Source organism: Cricetulus griseus, chromosome 2, assembly GCF_003668045.3.
Source record: "Cricetulus griseus strain 17A/GY chromosome 2, alternate assembly CriGri-PICRH-1.0, whole genome shotgun sequence".
Taxonomy (NCBI): domain Eukaryota; kingdom Metazoa; phylum Chordata; class Mammalia; order Rodentia; family Cricetidae; genus Cricetulus; species Cricetulus griseus.
In genome coordinates this window covers 234,707,956-234,725,264 of record NC_048595.1, presented here as the reverse complement: position 1 = coordinate 234,725,264, position 17,309 = coordinate 234,707,956, and the positions used below count along the sequence as shown (strand labels likewise).

General features: G+C 49.0%; 1 protein-coding gene across 5 annotated transcripts in view; it reads right to left on the bottom strand.

Moving 5' to 3' along the window:
• Nfatc1 (nuclear factor of activated T cells 1) overlaps positions 1–17,309 on the bottom strand; it is a 107,939-nt gene that overhangs the window by 19,716 nt on the left and 70,914 nt on the right. For 2 of the 5 annotated variants that reach the window (XM_027403685.2, XM_027403687.2), the window contains exon 9: positions 11,269–11,943. In XM_027403685.2, the coding sequence (XP_027259486.1) occupies positions 11,269–11,943 (675 nt within the window). Of the gene's footprint in view, positions 1–3,774; positions 5,997–10,207; positions 10,243–11,268; positions 11,944–17,309 lie in introns of those variants that run through there. The other 3 variants (XM_027403688.2, XM_035440312.1, XM_027403689.2) reach the window with 3 other exon arrangements.

The window sequence follows — 17,309 nt, the reverse complement described above, 5'->3', positions numbered from 1 at the left end:
CACTCTATGAGGATATTTCTTCTAACACTCCTTGAAGAACAATAGTGCATAGTGGCTGCACGAACGCCATTTATTTGCCATTATTCCTCTGCCTTGAGGATTTTAAAGGGCTGACAGAACTCACAAAACAGCACTTGAGTTTGAACTCTCATCAAGGAAGAGAGATGAACACATCAGGCCGTCACTCTTCTCTACCCACCCGTTCCCATCTCTTTGCGTGGGACCTGCACAGAGAACAGGCTAGGAAGGCAGTCAGAGAAAGACCCAGATGATGAGACAGTGCAGTTCAACTCTTAGCAGGACCATGAGGAAAGTGTTATATGCCACATATTCAAGGCCACAGTGATGCTCTCCAGAGACACACAGAGTTCACTTTTGCAGTCAGAAGGCTCTGCTCTGCAACCTTGGCCCCATTCTGTCCATGAAAGTGTATCTCACATACAGTGTAATGCTCTTGCTTCAGAGGTACCATCCAATGATAGTTTAGCAAATTGACAAGTTTATTTTTATTTATTTTTTCCTTTTTTTTTTTTAGACAGGGTCTTACTGTGTAGGGAAGGCTGGCCCTGAACTCACAGTGATCCCTTGCCTTAGACTTCTAGATCATAGGCATGAGCCACCACATCCACCTTAGAGTTATGTGATCCTAATGAGTGATCCAGAACATCCGGGAGCTCCCTTGTCCTCCCTTACAGTGGATCTCTGTCCCTCCTTCCAAAGACAGTTGATACAAATGGACCTAAAGGACTGGCCTGCTTACCTATCATTCTTTACTGAGTTCCAGGCTTCCAAGTCCGTCTGAGCCCAACATGACCCAGTGTCTGTTTCTTGAATCTATGGGAGGACCACACTTCTGATGATTCACCAATTGCTGGATGTTGCAGGTGTTTCAAGGGGAGCCTGGCGCCATTTAAGAGTAAGCAGATGGGTTATATGGTAAACTTACTCTAGCTTTTGAGAAACTGTCAAAGTCTCTACTTACACCTGCCAGGAATAAGTCAGGACTCCACTTCCCCAATATCTTTTTACAAAATTTGCTGTTTCAGCCACACTAATGAAATCTTGCTGTGATTTTTCAGCTTGCATTCCCTAATGGCTAATGAATGATTTGTGTTACTCAATGGCATGGGGAGAAAATCTGGAAAATGTGTCCTTAGGTAGTGTCATCATTGTGAGGACATTGTGGAATGCACCTATGCAGACTACAGGGGCCATGGTGTCATGTCTGCAAGTGACATAATCTTGTGAACCTTTTTTTCTCATACGTGGCCCAATACTGACAAAAGTATCATCTTACCGCACATGACTACACATCTCTAGAGACTGGCTTTCCAGTCTCTGGCAGTCTGGGATGCACTGTAAGCATTCTTCATAGAGTCCTGGTAGTGTTTGCTCAGATAGCTGTGCGGTACTGGGCAGCCACTGTTCATCTTTTCTCTTTCTCAGTATCTCAGTAACACAACAATGTTGAATTTCGATGAAGTTCAATTTGTCAGGTTTTTATTTTATGGTCTGTTTTTAATGTCATATTAAGAAACCTTTGCTTAACCCAATGACAGTTGGGTTTCCTCACATTCCTAGAAAGTTTTAAGTCTACAATCAACTGAGGTGTGTGTGTGTGCGTGTGTGCGTGCGTGCGAGAGAGAGTGTGTGTGTGTGTGTGTGTGTGTGTGTGTGTGTGTGTGTGTGTCTGCACATGTATGGAGGCCAGAGGAGGTATCCTACTTTGTCACTCTGACTTATTCTCTCACTGAACCTGGAGGCAGGCTGATGGCCAACAAGCCCCACACTTTACTCCTCATGCTAGGGTCACAGACGCATGTGTGACCTTGTCTGGCCCTTTATGTGGGTGTGGGGGATTTGAACTCAGGTTTTGATGCTTGCACAATGAGCACTGCTACTCACTGAGCCATCTTTCCAACCTCTGTACTTTGTAGCAAGTTTTGGAACCTAAAGTGTGAGGTCTATAACTTTATTCTCTGGTTTCAGAATTGTCTGGGCTGTTCTGATGCTTGAAAATTCTCTATTTTCAGACTTTATCAGTTTCTAGGGGCAACCCTGCTATGGTCTGGTAGGGGTCGTGTAGATTCTACATATCAGCTTGGAGAAGGCTGCCACATTGCCACTTGCCACCTCTGTCTATTCAGAGCTGAAATCCCCTCAGCAGTGAGTGACTATGTGTCACTTACTGCTTTATTCAACTTATTCATAAGTATCTTAATCCTCTTAACAATACTGTAAGTGGGATTTTGTTTAAAATTATCCAGACTATTCTAACTTAGTTCTTAATGATGTATGATATGGTAAGACTCTTCCCTACCCATTCCTTTGTGCAGTACTGTCAAATAAATGATGCATTTTTAAGATTGCTAGGTCTACAGTTTTATAATCACTGTTTTATACAGTTTTAAGACAAAAGAAAGAAATTAAAACATGTTAACACCACCTATTTTATATAACCTTTTTCCAGGTATTATGGTCGGCTCTAATGTCAAGTTGCCACAAATTAGAGTCAGCTGAGTAGGAAGCCGCCCCCCCCCCCCAGAGTGTCCTGGTTCCTTTGATTGATGTGGAAAGCCCCGCCTCTATTGAGGGGGTAACTTCTGCTAGCAGCCCAGATAGAAAGATACTGGCAGAAGGAAGACAATTTTTCCTTTTGTTCACTCGACCTCCCCTTTTGCCTCCTTTGCATTATCTTGCCCTGCTGTTGCTGATGTCAGCTTTACAGGATCTCTCAGTGCTCTAGGGACCAGTGGCTCCAGAAACCTTCCAAGCTTCTAGAGGCAGGTTTTGGACTGCTGAAGCAACCAGTCTTGTGACTGAACAACTAGTAGTTGTTGGCCCCTGCTCCCCCAGTGAGAGACAGACACTGTGACTACTCTGATACTAAATCATCCAGCCTCAAGGACCAGGTAACTACTGTGTTCTTAGCTTTCAGGCATGAGTCTGCTGTTGTTACTATAGCAAAGCTGACTTAATAAACACACACACACACACACACACACACACACACACACACACACACACACCCCATCCAATTTGTTCTGTTCCTCTAGAGAATCCTGCCTGACACACAAGTACTTTTTACCTCTTTGCATGAATCTGCTTTTAGCATTTCTGCAGGGAGTTACAGCAACACACTCTGTGTATCTTTGTTTATTTGAAAAAAAAAAAGACCTTATTTATCCTTCATTTTGGAAGGCTAGTTTTGTCAGAAGGCTTCCTGGTTTGCAGTTTCTCTCAGGGGTTTGAATGTACAGTCCCCTTGTATCTTAGAATTTAAGACACTCAGGGTCTATCTCCTACACAGTCTGTTTAGTCCTGTAGTTTTCAGGATTGCTTCCTTTGACTTTGGACAGTTTGGTCACAATGTATCTAAGTGGGACTCTCTTTTAATTGATTTCACTTCCAGTTCATAACCCTCTACAGATGTGTAGAATGGTTTGCACCAAGTGTGTGCCATTTCCATTCACTATGTCCTCAAATACTTTCCCACACTACCACTGCAGTGTCTATGTCCCTCCCAATATGCTTTTGTCTGCATACCTGTGCTGCCCCCAAGTCTCTAAGGCTCTGCTTGCTTTTTTTGTTTGTTTGTTTGTTTTTTTGTTTTTTTTTTTTTGTTTTTCGAGACAGGGTTTCTCTGTGTAGCTTTGGAGCCTATCCTGGCACTCGCTCTGGAGACCAGGCTGGCCTCGAACTCACAGAGATCTGCCTGCCTCTGCCTCCCGAGTGCTGGGATTAAAGGCGTGCGCCACCAACACCCGGCTCTGCTTACTTTTTAAACATAATTTTTACATTTATTCATTTATTTTGTGCATGCAGAGGTTGAGGGATGTTCACGTGCCACGGTGTGTGTGTGTGGAGGTCAGAGGACAACTTGCAATAGTTGGTTCCATCCTTCCACCATGGTCCCTGGAACCTGGGTCAGCAAGTTTGACAGCAGGCACTGTGCTTGCTGAGTCATGGGCTCTGCTCAGTCTTATTCACTCTCTTTTTCTTTCAGTTCCCCAGACTGGACAATGGCTTGATCTTTCCCTACCTTTGTTGACTCTTCTCTTCCACCTGAAATCTGTTTGTTCAGCACTTTGAGGAAATGCTCAAGTGTTGGCCTTTTCAAACCCAAAAATTTCTACTTGGGTCTTTTTAAAGTTTAGTCTGTGTCATTGTTGATATTCTCTGTTTGGTGAGACGTGGTTATCACACTTCAATGTAATTCTTTAAGTATTGTTTCCTTCAGTCCTTTGAATATATTTAAATTGGTATTTGAGACCTCACAGGGACATTTTTCATTGGTGTCGTTTTGTATATGAGACATATTTTCTGTTAATTTACATATCTCCTATTTTTTCCCTCTATAGATGGCACTATAGGCAAGATGTAACAGCAACTCTGGGTTGAGGACTTCATCCTTGGGGAATTGTTGCTGTGGGGCATTTGCCTCTTGTTTATTTGGCTGCTGACTGTCCAAGACTAATTCTTTAGATTCTGTATTTCCTGCAGGGAGTTGATGGTAAGTTTTCAGTTCCCTTTCTAGAAATTCTTATTTGCTTGATAGGCCTCTTTCCTGGGGCTCAGACTTAGGTCTGAAGAACCTCTGGTCTGTGGATAGTCAGTCAATCAAGGGGCTTTTTCTAAGTTTTGATCCATTACATCTTCCAGCTTTCGTTAGCAAATGCTCCATGCTCAGCCACACCTTTAACTTCAGGATGCTGGCCAGCATGACCTCTCTTCTACTTGTGTGGTCTTGAGGCAGCAGAGGGGAGGACCTGGGTGCTTTCCCTAAGCACACACATCCAGCTGCACATTACAGCTATCCAGGCTCCTGAGGATGGTTTCTTCTGACCCTGGGCTGGCTGCTTTGTCAAGACTCTTGCTTGCCCTCTGACATCACAGTGTTGAGTAGCTTCAGCATCAGTGTCACCATGGCTATAGCCAGTGGCAGTTGTTTTCCAACATACCTTAGATTGGGACTTGTCCAGTGGGCTTAGGGACCAACCTGAGCTCAGACAGCACATTGGGTTTTTGGGGAGGACTCTCTCGCCGTGGCAAGTTGTCAGTTCCTCCTGGCTTTGCTCTATGGGAAAAGGATGGGGGTGCTTTTCAACTTGCCACCTTCCCCTTTAATTTCTAGATTCCAAACGTGGAGAGTTGGTAGACTTGCAAGCATTTTAGTTTCTTGGGGATCCTGGACATACTGAGATCCTCTGCCCTTGTTTCAGAGCGTCTACCTCCATTCCATCTCCCACCCTTGCCAGGCTAGCAGAGTGCCTCAGAGAACCAGAAGAAATTCTGTCACGAAGAAAGCAGTGCACAGCTGGCTCCCCATGCATGGCACCTGTGGCTAGCTCATGCCAGAGATATAGTGGGGATATTCCATGGTGAAGCTGAGCCTTAGGAAGACAGTATGCTGGAGTTCCAGATTTGCTATTCACGACTGTCAAATGACATTCTAGAAGCTTCAGCTGTTTTTTGTGTCCAGAGAGGTAAAAAAAAAAAAAAAAGGCATCTTCTCCTGCACACAGGTGTGAGAAGTTAGGCCAGCCTCTCTACAGAACTTGTTCATTGCTATCACTGGAATTCTTGTGTGTCAGCATCACATGTCAAACTGGACTGAGAGAGATGTTTTAGCAGCACTACAATTCCAGCCACTGGTGTTTTTCTTTACCTGGTAAATAAATGTTCAGTTCTCCTGGATACCCTGGGGGGCGGTCTCCTCGACTCCCTGGATTCCAGAAGCAAGAACACACTCTAAAAGATTCTTCAAACAAGTGCTGCGGCTCCAGGAGCAGGGATGCTTAGAGCCAGCTGAGTAAGGGGTGCTGCCAGTTTTCAGTAACAATGATGGCAGAGATCGCAGAGGGCATCACACTCCTGATGGCTACCGGCCTCTGGACTTGTGGAATGTGGTGGACGTACTTCTAAATACCATCTATGCTTGACGGTTTTGTGCTCTGGAGCCAGCACAAGGGCCCATTGTTCCCTGCCTCACAGATCTGCAGAGTGAACAGAACGCCTGAAAAAGACACTGCGTGGATTGCAGAGCAGTGCTATATAAACTGACAGATGTGGAGAAACACCCTTGGGAGTGCTCTGGAAGGACCTCAGCCTGTCTAGAGGCGGAGAGCAGTGTTTCCACACAAGAAACACTGCCATTACAATCACAGAACATGCACGAACGCGTTGCTGCTGTTCAGAGCTTGCCTATGAGAAATAGAAGTGCCGCAAATACGCCCACACAGCCACCTCAAAGCTCTTTGGCACTACCGAGCATAATCTCTTGGCCTATGGAGCCTTTGCAGCTCTCACCTTTAGCTTTTTCGGTTCTACCCTATTGTCTTACTGACATCATCACAAACTCTTCATTTAAGGAAGAAAACAAACTTGGTAGACGTTAATAATGGCTGATAGCAATACATTCAAATTCCCCTCCAGGTTAAGTAGAATATATGGGACTATAGGATGATACCACAGTTAAAATACAGGGTGACCCCAAGTACTCTATACAAGCACATACCATCTAAGCTATGTAACTGGTCCAGAAGGCCCTCCACTCCAGCCCCTCAAGCAGGACCCGGGCACTGGAACATCCCTCCTCCAGCCCTTCTGTCTTATAGCAAGCACAGGGACGCGCATCACGACATTGCAGGTTAGAGGCTGCCAGCCTGCAGCAGCAACAGGACAGGTCCATGGTGGCCAAACACGCCCCGTTTAGAAAGCCTGACTCAGCAGACAGCCTAGAGTCCTCACCACCTGCTGTGTCTGCCTGCATGAAAAGGGCAGAGAGCTCCCAGATGGCAGAAGGCCTGTGTCTGAGGCCTGCCTCTCTGTCTCAGAGCACATGCTAACCTCTGCTCTTTCCCAGCAAGTTTCCTGGTAGTGATTGCCTGACCCTCAGTGCAGCTCTACAGGAGTTCATCTAGATATGAACTGAAATATTTAAGCCAATGTCTGCTTGCCCGATGCCCTGTGTGGTGCACAAAGGCTTGGAAAACCGCCTTCTGTGGTTTGCTAACCCTGCAGTGAACAGTTGGAAACTCCACCATGCGGCAGCTACAGGCCTGAGCCTGGTTAACTCATGAATGTTGGGAGATCCCTCCCTTGGGAGCTACTTATGCAGCCTGCTGGTCTACACTGCCTACAGCATTCTCCAACTCTGGTGGCATGTGGTATAATTTCTGTGCCTCCAAACTCATGGGCAGGCACCCCAGGGCATGCAGTACTGACTTGATGAGACGTATGCATGGCTGAATTCTTTCTCCTATCTGTCATGGGGTGGCCTGTGTCCGCAATATTCATGACTTGGTGTGTTTGATCGCTGTATACAGGCTCTTGCCATCATTGCTAGCAATGGGGAAGGCTTGGGCCTGGGCATGCTGCCAGATTCGTCAAACTTTCCATGAGGAAAGCTTTTTGTTCTCTTCCAGAGCAGCTTAAGCTCAGGAAAGAAGGGGAGGGTGAAGAAATGCAGCCAGCCGACAGACATGGCTGGGCCGTCTGGTCTACCTGCTTGTTGTTTTAATGACATCTAGACTTCTGGACACCCAGCAGCCACTGATGGAGCTGAAAGGCTTGATTGTGGTAGAGGAGGTCACCATAAGTGTGTGTGTGGTGGCGGGTAGCACAGCAACAGACTGAGAGACTAATGCCTCTAGGCTGCTTCAGCCACAGAGCTGGAAGCAGGCTGGCTGCGTGGCACCAAAACAGTTCTGTGGCAGGGTCCCATTTGCACAGATGTGAGGACGAACCCTATATGCCACATGATACTTTAGGAGTTTCCAGATGGACTTGAAGTGGGAGCTTTGTGTGCAAGGGAGACAGATGCTCACACACTAGATGGAGAGGGCTCCTCACCACAGGTACGTCGTCACACAGTTCAGTCCCATGACAGGCAAACATTATAGACGCAATTAAACGTGCACACTTTGTGGGACCTTTTAAAGGTCTGTAGCCACAGTGCCAACACCTCCAAAATCTAACCATGAAAAGTTTAAATTAAAAGCCTAAGTCTTATGCAAATTGTTGGGAAAAAGAAATTACCACTGAGGTTTATGAATGGGTCACACACATTTCAGCAAAACTTCAGAGTAGAAGTAAGACTACTGGGAAAGTTGGGGCTGGTTTTCTATCCATAATTTAAATTACTCCTTGAGATACGGAGACCTTTGGGAAGTGTGCTGCCCTGAAAATTCTGATATGTGTCCCAATGTGGGACATGCCATCTACTGTTCAAACAGGTACTAACTACCTGTTGTGCTCATGATGCCAGCACTGAGAATTTGTGTGTGTGTGGAGTGCTGCGGGCTCTCAAAGACTGGGGATGGTGTTTTAGTACTGCCTTTTCTCTCTCTGTTTTCAGAAAACAAAATCAAAATACCCAAAACAAAACAAAAAACAAAAAACAAAAACACCCATGTGAGAGCCAGTGTGTAAACAAGACCCCCTCTCCCTTACCTCCTTCCCTTCAGGCTGGAGTGGGTATGCGGTGGGAGGGTGGGAGGGATGGGCCCAGCGTGGTGTCCTATGAACCAACCCCTGAAGCCCACAGACATAATTAAAAGAGTCCCCTAAGTGCTGAAGGGCCTGCTGATAATCAGTCAACCCTCCTAGCTTTGTAGCTTGGGGACCTCCAGGTCACCAGTTTGTCCCGGTGTTCCTTTCATTAGTGACTCTGTACTCAGAGACCAAACAGTGCTCTGGGGAGAGCTGAGTGCTTCCTGCTAGCTGAAGGAGATTCCAGAAGAAAGCAGGAGCCTGAAGCCTGTTCTACCCTGACCTTCTCAGAAGTCCCAGAGGTCCAGACTAACAACTGGGAGATGATTTCTAGTCCCGCGCCCACCCTAAGCCTTCTGACTTTCAAATAAAGTGTTTCTTCCCCAATGTACCTCTCCCTGTTGGGCAAATTGGTGACTGACTGCCTTTAAGTAAGGGGGTTTGGGGCCAGGCGGTGGTGGCACACACCTTTAATCCCAGCACTCAGAAGGCAGAGGCAGGAGGATCTCTGAGTTCGAGACCAGCCTGGTCTACAAGAACTAGTTCCAGGACAGCCTCCAAAGCCACAGAGAAACCCTGTCTCGATCTCCCCCCCAAAAGTAACAGGGTTTGGGGAAATAGACTCTAACTTTCTGAATTAGATTCTGTGGTGGTTTCTGTTCTCTCTTTGTTCGTTCCCCCAGGGAATTAAAACTAATACCCACTGGGAAAGATGCAGCATTCAGGACAGGTCCCCATGCCTTCTTCTTGGCTCCTCTTCTCAACCTTCATTTCCTTTAGAGAGTTCCTGTTTCCTAAACCAGCACCCTTTCTTTGCACCCCAACACAGGAGACTCTGAAATGTTTTCTCGGGGACACAGTGAAATCCAACAAAATACATCCCTCGCCACGTGTGGGTAGCCCTAGTCCCGAGTTCTGCTGTGTTGCTTCCTGGACATAGTGTCCCCTCCTCCCTGAAGGCTCACCCTGCTCTCTTTACATGCTCACAACAAAGTCCTGTCTGACGTAGGTCACAGTGGCCTCTGGGTCAGAGGGAAGCCTGGCTAAGGCTGACTTCCTGTCTCTGGGCCAGAGGGCACTGCCCAGATGTGGGAGTCCTGGGCTGGCCGGTCACACTGCCTCTGAACAAATGACAATGATCTCACAGGCCCACCCCAGCACTCCCTGAGGCAAAGTAGAAGGTGGGACTCTAAACACAGATGCAAGTGCCCATCCTGGACACAGTGTCCACCTGGACAGATACCAGAAACACAGGTAGACTCTTCATGCTAAGGAAGCAGCACTGGGCAGGCACCCTCACTGTGATTCTAATCCCGAGTTATGTGTAAGTGGAGCTGTGTGGAGGCCGATAAGGGAAGCAACAGTCTTCCAATGTGGTTCCAAAGAGAAGAGACCCAGGGAGACCAGGAACCTCCCATAAGCCTATGAGGGCTTATTCGGGGCAGATGAACATGGTTACCAAATGTGCCACAGAGCAAGACAATAGGCTCTAGGTTCAAGAATTGAATATATTTTTGAGCAAAAAAAAAAATTTGCATGAACTATTCCCTCAAAGCTTTAAGTTACAAATTTGGAGGGAAATGTTCAGTAAGAAGTTTTATAACCCTGCAACATAAGACATTATGGATTGGTCTGTCCACAGGGAGCATGGAATATTTCTCATCCCTAATCCAGCTTACCCCGCAGGCATCAAGGAGAAGGTACAGAAACTGGGTCATAGCACCCTCTTTCAAATGTTCTCGGAGGTCCCTGTGAAACAAAAGGGCCGTCGGACTCCCAGGCAAAAGCGCGGGGAAGAGTGGCCAAGCGGCTGCAAGGCCTCAGCCTCAGAGAAGCGGAGCTGAGCAGGGCCTGGCATGGGCCTGGGCCTCGCCTGTGTCCAGGTGCTGCACGGAGCTGGACCTGCTCCAGGTGTGTGTGCTGCTCTGCATCTGGCCTACATTTGGAGAGACCAGCTGGCCTCTAAGGGAGTCCCAACTTCCACAAACTATCTGAGCAAGCTGGAAAACCACCGAACCCACTCCCAGTGGGCAGTGCATTAGTCACACGTCTGGCCACTGTGGCAGTCATGTGGTCAGGAAGACTCTCATCACTCCACAGGAACAGCAAAGGAGAGAGAGAGAGAGAGAGAGAGAGAGAGAGAGAGAGAGAGAGAGAGAGAGAGAGAGAGAGCACACAACACACCACACATGGAGAACAACAGAGACACACCTTGTCATGTTCAGAGATTCTGTGCCCACCACAGCCAACCTGGGCATGGCTGTACACAGTGCATTCAGTCAGTACCTCTGCCCAGAGTGAGCTGTACTGTCCCGGAAGGAGATGCCACATCCTGACAAAGCCATAGTGGAATCAGCCACCTGGCATTGCACCCGTCCTCTGAGCTCCTGGCACTGCCATCACATTTGAACATTTTTACATGGCTGCTTAGAGTACTTATGCCTTGAACCGGGTGTTGACTTAGACACTCTTAGCTTCTAGGTGCTTGAATCACAAAGGTCACACTCTGTCACAAACCTCTTCCATTGTGACTTTCTGAGACTGACCTGGGCAGTTATTTGCTTCACTTTTCTTGCCAAATCTGAGGGTCTCCAGTTTGAACCAATATTGCTCAGGCAGGGATAGCCAAGATTACTATAGCAGAACTAGACATGCGCCTTGCTGGCTGGAGATTATTCTACATGGCACAGCATGGGGACTGTTTTCCACCCCTGTCATCCCTTCCTTCCCAAACTCAATGGCTGTGTGCACACCTGCTCTACTGCAGGCACTTACCATCATCCAGGTATAACTGGTCCAATTCCTCAGGCTCTTGCTTGATCACTACAGGAATAGGGGCCAAACTATGATCAGTGTTCTCATGCACCTCTGGCAGTGCAGCTGGAGATTCATTTCTTTGAATCTTCTGCAGTTGTTGCTGCTGGTGGCCCACGTCAGGAGGGAGGGCTGAGGGCTGTAAGCAGGTTGGCTCATGGGCAGCAGACGGAAGTGGAGAAGAGGGGCTGTTGGGACAGAGCACTTGTTGGCAACCAAGGGAACAGCTACTGTTCAGATGTGGACTCACCTGCGGCTGCAGCCGGGCTGGTGGGGGCTGCTCAGGCGAGTTGGGCTGCAGGGCCAGGGGTCTCGGCACTTCCTGCATGGTGGGGACCTCCGAAGCTGGCGGCTGAAGTCCAAGGTGACCACTGTGGCCTGGGCTGGTGAGGCTCTTGGTGTAGGCAGTAGAGGAGAGGTCATGGAGCTTCGGGCTTGCATTGGGAGGTGTGGTCATCAGGGTGTTCCTCTGTGAGCAGGGGGCAAAGCCAGCCACGAGGCAGGAGCCAGGGTTGGGAGGCATGGTGAGCTGTTGGCTATAGTAAGGCCTCGGTAGAGGACTAAGTCCCTGGCTGATTGGTCCACAGGTCAGAGCTGGCTCAAAGTCGTCCGTGGGTTCTGTCTTTATAATTGGAACTGTGAGGAGGAAAGAACAAGTTAAATAAACAGAAGTTGTAGATGGGTAGGCTAGGCTGTGGCTAGGATACCCCATGCAAAACAAACAGCGTCCTGACTGAGCCCCTCTGTCTCTGCCGGTTCTCCCACCCAATTAAAAACAGGGTGAGTCACTGGCTGACAAAGTCACAGCTGGTTCTAATATGAAGAGAACTATTTTCCTTGGAATATCCCCCAGCACTAGCGTGCTATAAAAATCTATTTGCAAATGGCAGTAGGAGCTTTGGGCCCTAGGGCCTGTGGATTTGTAGCAATCAAAGTGAAAACTTCAGCTTGGAGGTATTGCTGTGGTGCTGCTACTGACAACTCTAGTAAGCTCTGCTAGTGTGGAAACTGGGCGTGCACTGAGCTGGCTTCAGTGGGAGTCCAGAGGTGTACGGCCATCTGAGATAGTCTAGAAGCCAGTAGACACCGAAAGAGGACACTTTCCTGTGGACAAGTGTACCATGTATCCATGCATCCCCTCCTGGTTCCACACCAAGTGAGGACTCTGCAACCAGGTAGCCCCAGGAGACCAGGCAGCCCCAGGGGACTCCACAGCCCCAGGAGACCAGGCAGCCCCAGGGGACTCCACAGCCCCAGGAGACCAGGCAGCCCCAGGGGACTCCACAGCCCCAGAAGACCAGGCAGCCTCAGGAGATCCCACATCCACTGGAGACCCCCACAGCTCCAGGAGAACCCCATAGCCCCAGGAGACCCCATAGACCCAAGAGATCCCCTCAGCCCCAGGAGACCCACACAGCTCCAAGCAGGGTCTCCTACTTCTTCCTCTTTACTTTTAGCAAGAAGGCCCCCAGTTCAGGAAAGGGCCAGAGAGGCTATACTATCTCTGTAGCCAGGAACTAGCTAGTCCCAGACTGTGGCCAGAGAAGACTCCAGGCTTCTGCTCAGGGCCAGTTAGGCAAGGGAATATCATAGGCAGAAAAAAAGATGGCCAGTAGACTCTGGGGTCCTACTCTCCCGCCTGCTTCCTGGCCGCTGTTCTCTTGCTAGTCCACCTCTTTCATCAGATACCCATCTGGGTGGCTGAAATACTTTTCTGGTGACCCCAGCAGTGATACATAAGCTGTGTGCATGTGGCCCTCAGTGGCACTGTGCTACATAAGCCGCGTGCATGATGAACAGTTGTAGAATTCTCTATTATGTCTCACCTTCACATGCTACTCATGGTTGGTTTTGGCAGCCGGTCAGCCACGTGAGGGACTGCCCAACCACTGTGGCCTCTTCAAGGGGCACACACACTCCACATACAAACACACATGCCACAAAGGGAGGCCCGGCCTCTCCGTGAGTAAATAAAAGCATATCTGCATTTTGAGGAAAAACCTTTAGCCATGGTCTGAGCCAGTAGGAATGCACATCTGTTCTCCATTAGAGCCAGGCCTCTGAGCCACCATCTGTTGTTGAGCCACGAATGTGGAACCCTTCTGAAGCCTGGCTCCCCTGGGAGCTTCCTGGGAAGGGCTGCCTCCCACACAGCACAGCCTCCAGTGTAGGCCTAGAGGTTCCCTCCTAGACTTGGGATGGGGTAAGTTGTGGCTTGTTGGACTAGGTACCCTCTCGTCACCTCTCAGTGGTAGGTCTGCAGGGCACGCAGCACCTGTGGCTCAGCCTCTAGGGCCTTGGAAGGCAATAGAGCCTTGGTTGCCATGGCTCTCATCTAGTTTTCTCATTTGTTCTAGTCTCTTAGACCCTTCCCAGCTTGAGTGGGTGAGGCAAACTCTGGAGTAGCCTAGTCTCAGGAGAGGCTGATGTTTAGACATTCCATCTGAGAGGACAACAGTGGTCCATGCTACTTAGACTCTCTTGTATTCAGCCCTGAAGCCACACTTGGCTGAAGGAGCACCGGGTCCTCCAGGTCAGTACTCTGCATGCAAGCCCAGTTATCCCTAGATGCGACTCCAGGATGATCCCACAGTGGCTCATTCACAGACTGTGACTTGAGCAGGTGAGCCAACAGCTAACAGAGAGCTGATCTTCATGGGGAGTCCCAACTGCCTTCCAAGAGACTGTAGGTCACCTGCTCATGACACCTTGTCATGTGACCACTGTGACACAGGAAACCAGCTTGCTTGTTCTGGATTCATGCCAGAGATGCTACACATATAACGATGCCAGAGTGACCAACCAGGAGTCAGAGGTCAGTTGGTCACATGAGAGAATGGGAGGTGGTCCATGTGCTGCCAAAATTTCCTGTGGGTCAGACGTGACAGAGGTGGGGCATAGGGGCCTGACATTGGGCTTTATGGGTCACCTCTCAACAAGATCTATAAAGGTCCACATGCCTGGAATCCAGGGCTGACCTCCAAGCCACCCCTGGGTGCCAAGGTGAAAGTCACCCTTGGCTAGGGGAGGCGACCTAGTCACATAAGAAGACCAGGCACGTGTGGAGATGGAGGTGTCTCAGGTTCCAGATTGCTTGTAGGCAGGCACTTGGTGGCTTCATCAGTGTTGGGCCTGGAAGAGCTCCTCCTCAAGTCATTCCCATAATCCTCCCCATCCATACTTTAGGAACTAAGTCCTTAGCTCCAACAGTGGTCATTAGTTGTCTCTGGAGCTGTGGTGGCAAAAGGACCTACTGGGGCTCCAAGGCAAGTGCTCCTCATGCATGACACTTCCTATAAGAGCCCCAGGTAAAGACATAATTCAGCTCACCAGCTACCCTACCCTATCTGTCCTCTTGCGTAGGCCATGGGAACCATAGGTTCAGGCAGGTAACAGGCTCCTTTCTCAGGAGGTCCCCGACTGCTTTGTAAGATGGGAAGCTCTGCTAAGAACAAAAAAGACGGTGGACATCCTGGCATTTAACAAAAAAAAAAAGGAAGGAAGGGAAATCCATCTCTCTCTCATTAGAAAGTCCAATACATGAAATCAGCTGTGAGCCCCACCCTTCCTAAAGACTGCATCCCAGGAGCAGGAAGCCCCTGGCCATCTGGATTCTCCAACTTGCAGTGAAGTGTGTTATTCAGGCACTAACTCAGCTCCAGGCATGAACCGTCTAGACAGCTCTGTGGGGGTAAGCCATGCTCCAGGAACGACCCCCACCCAGTATAGTCCAGCTGGCTTGACCATGCTGTAGATCCACAATTGGCAAGAAACAGGTAGAAGATAGGCCCCGAGAGGCACCTAGGGGCAGAACCGCAACCAGCCAGTTTCTGTGAGCACAGGCCTGGCCCAAAATGGGTACTCACATCTCTGGGAACACAACTGGACCAGCAAGAAGGATCCTGGGAACAAGTGGCTCAATTCAGAGCCAGTATCCATACATGAAGGTTCAATTCTAAAAGAGACTGGCCATTTTCAGAGCTCGTATTTTTAAAAAGTACACGACTGGAAGGTTGAATTACTTCCAGACTAAGCTGCTCTCTGTTCATGGTACTGGGTCCCCAGCCAGGTCCCAAGGCCAATGCAACTCTCCTATAAAGCAGCCTATAAGATCTGTAAAACCCAGCCCCAACTGCCCAGCATGACATGAAAGACAGTCCCAAACACAGCTGCCCAGTAAATGCCAGAGAATGTAATTTACCTCCTCATAGGGGCAGGGACCTGGGCCAGCAATCCAGAAGCCAGTCCAAGAGTGGGTGTGGTGGTTGCTCTGGGGAGTCCTGTCAATACTATTAGGACCTGTTTAAAATGCCTCAGCTCTGAACTGCCCTGACATCTTGCTGACCACCTCAGAGTCTTCCTGGAATTCAAATGGTTGCCTGGGCAAGCTGGATGCAGGAGACTTAACGTGTCCACAAGGAATATAAGCCCGATAGTCTCAGTTGGAAACCCAAGTTTCTATCTCTGGAGGAGCAGAGTAAACCAGGATTGGGATTTGGGGTGGAGACTATGTAGTCCCTATCGTGGACCAGCACCTCAGTGCTACCCCTTTTCCACTCTGCCCTCTGCTCCTTTCTAACCCTCTGAGACTGGGACATCTGCCATTCAAGAATTACCATGCCACCACCCTGGGGGATGTAGCCTGTTTGGTGGGACAGATGGAGACGGAGACTCAGCAATTACCATTCCAATAACACTATCCTATATCCAGGTCCATCACCCTCAGAGCCAGTCCGAAGCCTGATGTCACACGGGGGAGCAGTGTCACAAAGGTCTGTACAAAGGGAAAGAGGACACAGTGTTTTCTCCTTCCATCTGCTGACCCAGGGTGGCAAGCCTCTGGTTCCTGTCCTGAGGACACTGTCACAGTCCCACACTTGACATTATGTCCATTCCTGATGAAGGTGGCTGGGTCACATACGACTCAAAGATGGAGGCCACTGATGACTGGATGGTCACTCAGAAAAGCTGAGGACTGCTTGGAGACAGAGTGGCCTGTCCCTCTGGCCAAGAAGTGATCCAAGAGTCATATTCTGCTGGACGTTCTCTGAGGGTCCCCATAACTACCTCCTCAACTGAAGTTGCATACCACCCCTCACTGTGTCCGCAGAAGCTCCACACATCTCAAGACTGCCAGTGTCATCTGAATTTCTCATGTGGAGTGGGAGCCTTGTAGGATAGGGCCTCTTGTTTCCTATTAGTTGGGAAATAGAATGTGCTACACAGAAGCCCCAGGCTCTGGTCTGCCTCCTGTGCCAGAGGGAAGCAGGAGAGTGATGCAATGTTTCCATGCTAGGCTGGGTGGGAGGGCGGGTAAGGGGATCTGGTGCAGTGTAGCCCACTGCCATGCTGTGGAATGGCACACTGAAAACACCACATCACCAAAGCTGTGAGTTAATAATACATGCTTTATTATGGAGAGCAAGCACGTGAAAGATTAATGACAATCTTTTGGGCCAGCTGTCAGGTACAAAGAATGCCCTCATGAAGAAGGCGGGCTGCTGGCTCCTGCTGTAACTGGTCTCTCACACCCAGCGCAGCACAGTGCTGTGTCTGTATGGCCATGAGAGGTGTGTGTCATCATGCATACCTGATCCCGTGTGCACCTGACAGCCATCCACTCTAGTCCAGCAACCTTGTACAGCAAAGCCCCTTGCATGATACAGAAGATTTGTCACTTGCAGATGTTGGTGTGGGGAGCCCTGCCCTCACAGAGTCTAAATAGAGCTGTCAGGTTTGGCCTGGAGTCACCTCACTTTGTGTCCCAGGTTAGGATTCCCTGGCCTCTAGCCATATAAAGTTGATACCACCAGTGACACACAGATGCTTGGTCATTAGGATGAGGAAGGCTCATTCCTGGTCCCACCTTCTGCAGCTCCTGCAATGATGGTCTGTGAGCCAAAGAGAACTAAAGAGCATCTCTGTCCTTAGACTTGATACTTAAACCTAGCAAACGGTTTCCTGTCCCCACATGGCAACAGCAGGTGGAGGGTGCCTCCCAA